Source organism: Fukomys damarensis, unplaced genomic scaffold (assembly GCF_012274545.1).
Source record: "Fukomys damarensis isolate Sample0158 unplaced genomic scaffold, DMR_v1.0_HiC HiC_scaffold_36, whole genome shotgun sequence".
Classification (NCBI taxonomy): Eukaryota; Metazoa; Chordata; class Mammalia; order Rodentia; family Bathyergidae; genus Fukomys; species Fukomys damarensis.
This window is the reverse complement of record NW_022900948.1, coordinates 24,479,383-24,484,501: the sequence shown is the minus strand read 5'-3', so window position 1 is coordinate 24,484,501 and position 5,119 is coordinate 24,479,383. Positions and strand designations below refer to the sequence as shown.

Sequence of the window (5,119 nt, the reverse complement as noted above, 5' to 3'; positions counted from 1 at the left end):
GACAAAAGAACAAGAATTGCCAAAGTGAAAGATTGTGACTTTCTGTTTATCTCTTTTTTTTTTGTTGTAGTGGGGATTGAACTCGGGTCCTTGCACTTGCAAGGCAGGTGGTGGAACCACTGAGCTAAATCCCCAGCCCAAGACTGTGACTTTCAAGGATGACTTAACAAATAAAAAAAGCCTTGTTCTTGTAGATCATTCATTAGAGGAAACCGGGATAAAACAGCTGCCAAGTTAGAAGAGTCAAGCAGCCTGGGAAAGGCCTATGTGGGGAGGAATTGATGTTTCTAGCCAATACCAAGTTGCTACTCATGTAAGGAACTCACTCTTGAGGGGAATCCTACAATCACAGGTGCTGTGAGCTCTTAATGCAACTTTATGAGACACTGAATAAGACCTACCATAAACTACCCCTGAATTCCTGACTCATTCAAACTATGAAGTAAAGTTTATTGTTTTAAACTACTAAGTTTAAAGGTAAATTGTCACAGTAATAGGTAACTAGTACATAAGTAGGTAAAATCCTTAATTTCTGATGGGGATGCTAAGGCACATGAAATGAAAAGTTTAAGTACAGAGGCTATCGAGGCAGAATGAATAGGAATCCTTGCTACTTACTCATACAACTATTAGTATTTGTGGGAAACTAATACTTGTACTAATACTTTGTAGGAATACTGATTGGGCATTTTTAAAGCAATCTGTTTGCCTCAGATCCATAAATTCCATACTTACATAGTATATGCACTATGCCACTGTTCTTAATACTAAAAAATACTGAAACAAAACTTAATACCGAGACAAATCTAAACATCCATCAAAGTGAATTGGTAATTACTGTACAACTATTCATTTGACTACTATACAATATTAATGAATAAAATGAAATATATAAGGGAAGCGGCAGTTACTAATAAAAAAATTAAGTATGTTTGAGTTTATGTATTACATGTAGATATAATTTTTAAAAGGATAAAGTCTACAGTGGTTACTTAACTAGAGGCATGCTTTTCACGTTTTTGCTTTACTATAGCAAACCCAGATTATTTAACTTAAGGGAAAACTAGTGTTTAAATGAAAAAGTTTTACTGCATCAATACTAAGACTATACCAGACTATACTACAATTCTGGGAATAGGCACTGAAAAAAAGGCTGGAGATTTCATCTCATCTTATGAATTAAAATCAATACATGCCGGTTATTTTCATGTCACTGTCTTCAGCCCTGACTTTTCTCTGTAATCTAGAATCATAACATGTATTACTCCCACCTGAATGTTTAATAAGCATCTTTAACTTAAATCTTGAGTTCTCATCTCAACCCCTAACACTGCTCCTTTTCTCAACTTTTTAGATCTCAGGAAAGAACCCAAATATTAGACAAAATTGACATAATCAAAATCCAGGTGTAATCTTTAACTCAATTTCTCTCACATCAATCTATCAAAAAATCCTCAACTCCACATTTCAAAACAAATCCCAATTCCATCTCCACATTCAGCATCCTGGCCCAAGCTGTGACTGCTTAAAACTATGCACAAGCCTCATAATTAATTAACTGCTCTCTTTGCATTCTTTTTTGCCCACCCTACTATCCAATCTCCATACCCACCAAAGAAACCTTTAAAAAAATTCATAAATGAAGTATTTCTCCCTTGCTCACAAAGGCTTCCCATTTTTACCTGGAAAAACACTAGTCTATAACACCCTACATGGTTTGGTCTTCTATTCATCTCAGCAACAGAGGTGCTTTTTGTTTGTTTGTTTGATTCCCAAAACAAACTACTATAAGCCTTTGCCCTACTAGATCCTTACAGAAAACACTCGAGTGCTCATTATTCAGATCTCAGCTTAAATGTCACCTTATTAAAACGGCCTCCTGTGACTAGTCAGTTTAAAAGTAGCAACCCAGTTAAGCACTAACACATCACCTTGTCCTATTCACTTTTCTAGGTACCACATACTATTACCTAGCTATTTAAATTTGATTTTTTAAAAATTATTTCAGCCCACTAAAATGAACAATGACAGTATAATCTGATATCTAATTAACAAATAATTTGTTAATCAACACACAAGCAAACTAGACTGAAGGATGTTCACCATAGAATGTATTCAATGCATTTGAAAGGTCTTTATTAAAAGCCCACTGTGTGCTAGGCATCTAAAGAGCAAAGGTCTAGCATAAGTCAGGCACAGGAGTGCTTGCCTGTAGCCCCAACACTTGGGAGAAGGACCATAAGTTTTGAGCTTCATTTCATCAGTTTAGCAAGACCCTGTCTCAAAACAAAAATAAAAAGGGTTGGAGATATAGCTCAGTGATAGTATACTTCTGGATTCAGTCCCCAGTGCCCTTTCCCCTGCAAACTGCCATAAATGTCTAGCAGAAACTATGGCAGATTTTCCAGTTTCTCCTGTATTTTTTTTATCAATATTCAAAAACCCCTTAACTTCATCTGTTGTATATTTTAATGTATTCACTACTCAATTTCTATTACAAGGGACTATATGCAGCATGACTATATTGAAAATACAATAAACCCCAACAAATCATTTGTAGATGATTTTGCAAATACTGTACAGTGGACTCGATTTATGAATCAATCCGTTCAAGAGAGCTGGTTGTTACTCAAATTGGTCAACTAAAGGCTCAGGCTGCTCTACACGGCCTTCAAAGTCTCTCTCCTGTATACAGGCAGATATCAATGTTCTTAGAGAGACATTGGCCCAGGATTTTTTAAATTAATTGACCCCACAGAGGAAAGGATGTTGTAATGCTCCTTCCAGAACTCTTTAAGAGTTAAATCTATAACTGAGACCATCCGGCTGGTACTTGGGTAATAACTCAAGACTATTCGTAAGTCAAAGCTAAAAAATCTGGTCGTAAGCCACTGTATGTAGTAGTGGTTGTAAGGAGCCACTGTATGTAGAATACTAAAGTAGCAGTCTCTCTAGCATCCTGTTATTTTAGATATATGGCTAATGTCCCCAGTTACATAGTTTCACAACAAATTAGAAACAGCACACTTAAGACTCACGCATTATTAACATTTTCAGTTTCTTTTCTAGTGGAATTCTAAAGCACTGTATAAATATGTATTAATCAAAACTAAAGTAAGGGATGGGGTGTAGCTCAGTGGCAGAGACTAGCCTAGTGCCTGGTCTATAGGAGACCCTGGCTCAATCCTAGACACTGGCTTGAAAAATATTTTTACAGCATTATTTTTTACATTTATGTCAATAACACTGCAACAAATTATATTTATATAAATGGTTAACAAAAAGTTGAAGATACCACTCTGTAATAATGAACTTATTGAAAACATAGTCATGCAATACTTATTACATTTTCCGGAAATAAAGTGGAAAACAGTAAGTGGTTAAGAATTTATACAAATAAAGCATTGGTTGTTAAGATAACGTAAGTGTAAACCGATGGAAGAACTGTACAAATCTTACAGAGCTTAAATATTCCCACTGCACGTGGCGTACGTACACTTAACTTCAAAAAACCCCCACAGATTTACACAGAATATTCTGTAGCTTTCCCTAATTTCGGAATTCTCTATATTATGAACTAATAAAGTTACTGTGGGACCAATACTTATCACCACAAAGAACCAAAGTCAAAGAAGCATTTTATGTCATTTTGTCTAAAATCATTAAACAGACAACTGCATTTCAACTTTTATCCTTCAACTTACAAGAACACATTAAGCAGCAAAAGAATAGTCAAGAATTTGATTCTATTAGTAGTATCAGTTCATAGGACGTTGACAATTACTTCTGAAGACACTGTTGTATCTTCTTTATCTTTAAGAATTTATTACATAAAATGTCTACTACTACTTTAATGTTTTAATATCAAACCACTTTGTGCCACAGTCCCCAGAAGTGGGAATTCTCCATTTTTTAAGCAATTAAAGATGTAGAAAACTTCAGATTAAATCAGATAAAGCATAACACTACATTTTCACTCTAAGTAGCCACTGATTAACTGATCTCACCTACTGATCACCAACCAAGAGTCATTTAATCCTCTTATCTCTACAGGTATTACTACTATTGTAGAAGATACAACCCAGAGTAGTTTGCTCAAGGCTAACTGAGCAAGTTAAGATCCAATGCTACAAGAGGAGTTTAATTAGCACCAAGGCCCTTGATCTGCACCCAAAATCGAAATCAACTATTTAAAAATATACAGACGGGCAGTAAACTATTGTTTCAAACTTAGCATTACATAAATCTTAACCGTACTCAACATCACAATTCCAAAACATAATAAATTGACACTCAAAGGATCTTCTTGATTCTTGTGTTAAGGTCAACTAATTTCTCTTTTTACAGTGAGAAATACAGAAAACGATATTAGAATTTATCAACTGCACCTGGGAAGTGTTTACGACTTTAACTGCAGAAGAAATTTAAAGTTTTTGGGGTTTTTTTCCCTTTTTTTTTTTTAACCTCCTATTGGGGTATCGGAGGTGCACGGTTCCAGGACTTCCAAATCAGAGGCTAAATCTGGGGCTGAATTTGCACCTGGAGTTGAAAGACTCTAATGCAAACTCTTCACCACCAAAGAGGCCTCGGGGTGTAATTTTCATGTGGGTGCGCGTTCGGTGGCTGAGGGCCATCTTAAAGCGATCCGAGGCAAACGCAAAATGAAAAGGCTAACAATTCTAAGAGAAAGGGGGCAAAAAACTCATTTTCCCCACCACTCAACTCTCTCTAGGCTGCAGACCGAACCTGATACTTTTTTTTAAGTCTCATCATCTCGGATTACCGACTCCTAGACCTCAACGCCCAACAACCGAGTCCTTGCAGGGGTAGTGGCGACGCCTACATCTCCCTCCCCCACCTGTGCACCACCCCAGAGAGCCAGGTTCCAAGGCGAGGCTGCCCCGACCTCCCCTCCCCCTCCGGCCCCAACACCACGCGCTCGCGGCCGAGGCCCCAGTGCCTGCGGGCGTGTGCTCCTCCACGCCACCCGGCTCCAGGCCTTCGGGGTCCGGCGACTGCTTACTCATTCTCCAGCCACAAGCCCGTAGTGATTCGAGGGAGGCAGCCCGCCACACACCGCCGGGGCCCAAACGCATCCGGCCTCTCACCCGCGCCCTCC

At 38.0% G+C, this 5,119-nt stretch overlaps 1 protein-coding gene across 1 annotated transcript in view; it reads right to left on the bottom strand.

Moving 5' to 3' along the window:
• Rad23b (RAD23 homolog B, nucleotide excision repair protein) overlaps positions 1–5,096 on the bottom strand; it is a 41,067-nt gene extending 35,971 nt beyond the window's left edge. The window contains exon 1 of the mRNA XM_010639456.1: positions 4,907–5,096. Within this exon, the coding sequence (XP_010637758.1) occupies positions 4,907–5,096 (190 nt within the window). The remainder of the gene's footprint in view (positions 1–4,906) is intronic.
• Positions 5,097–5,119: the final 23 nt, after the last annotated feature.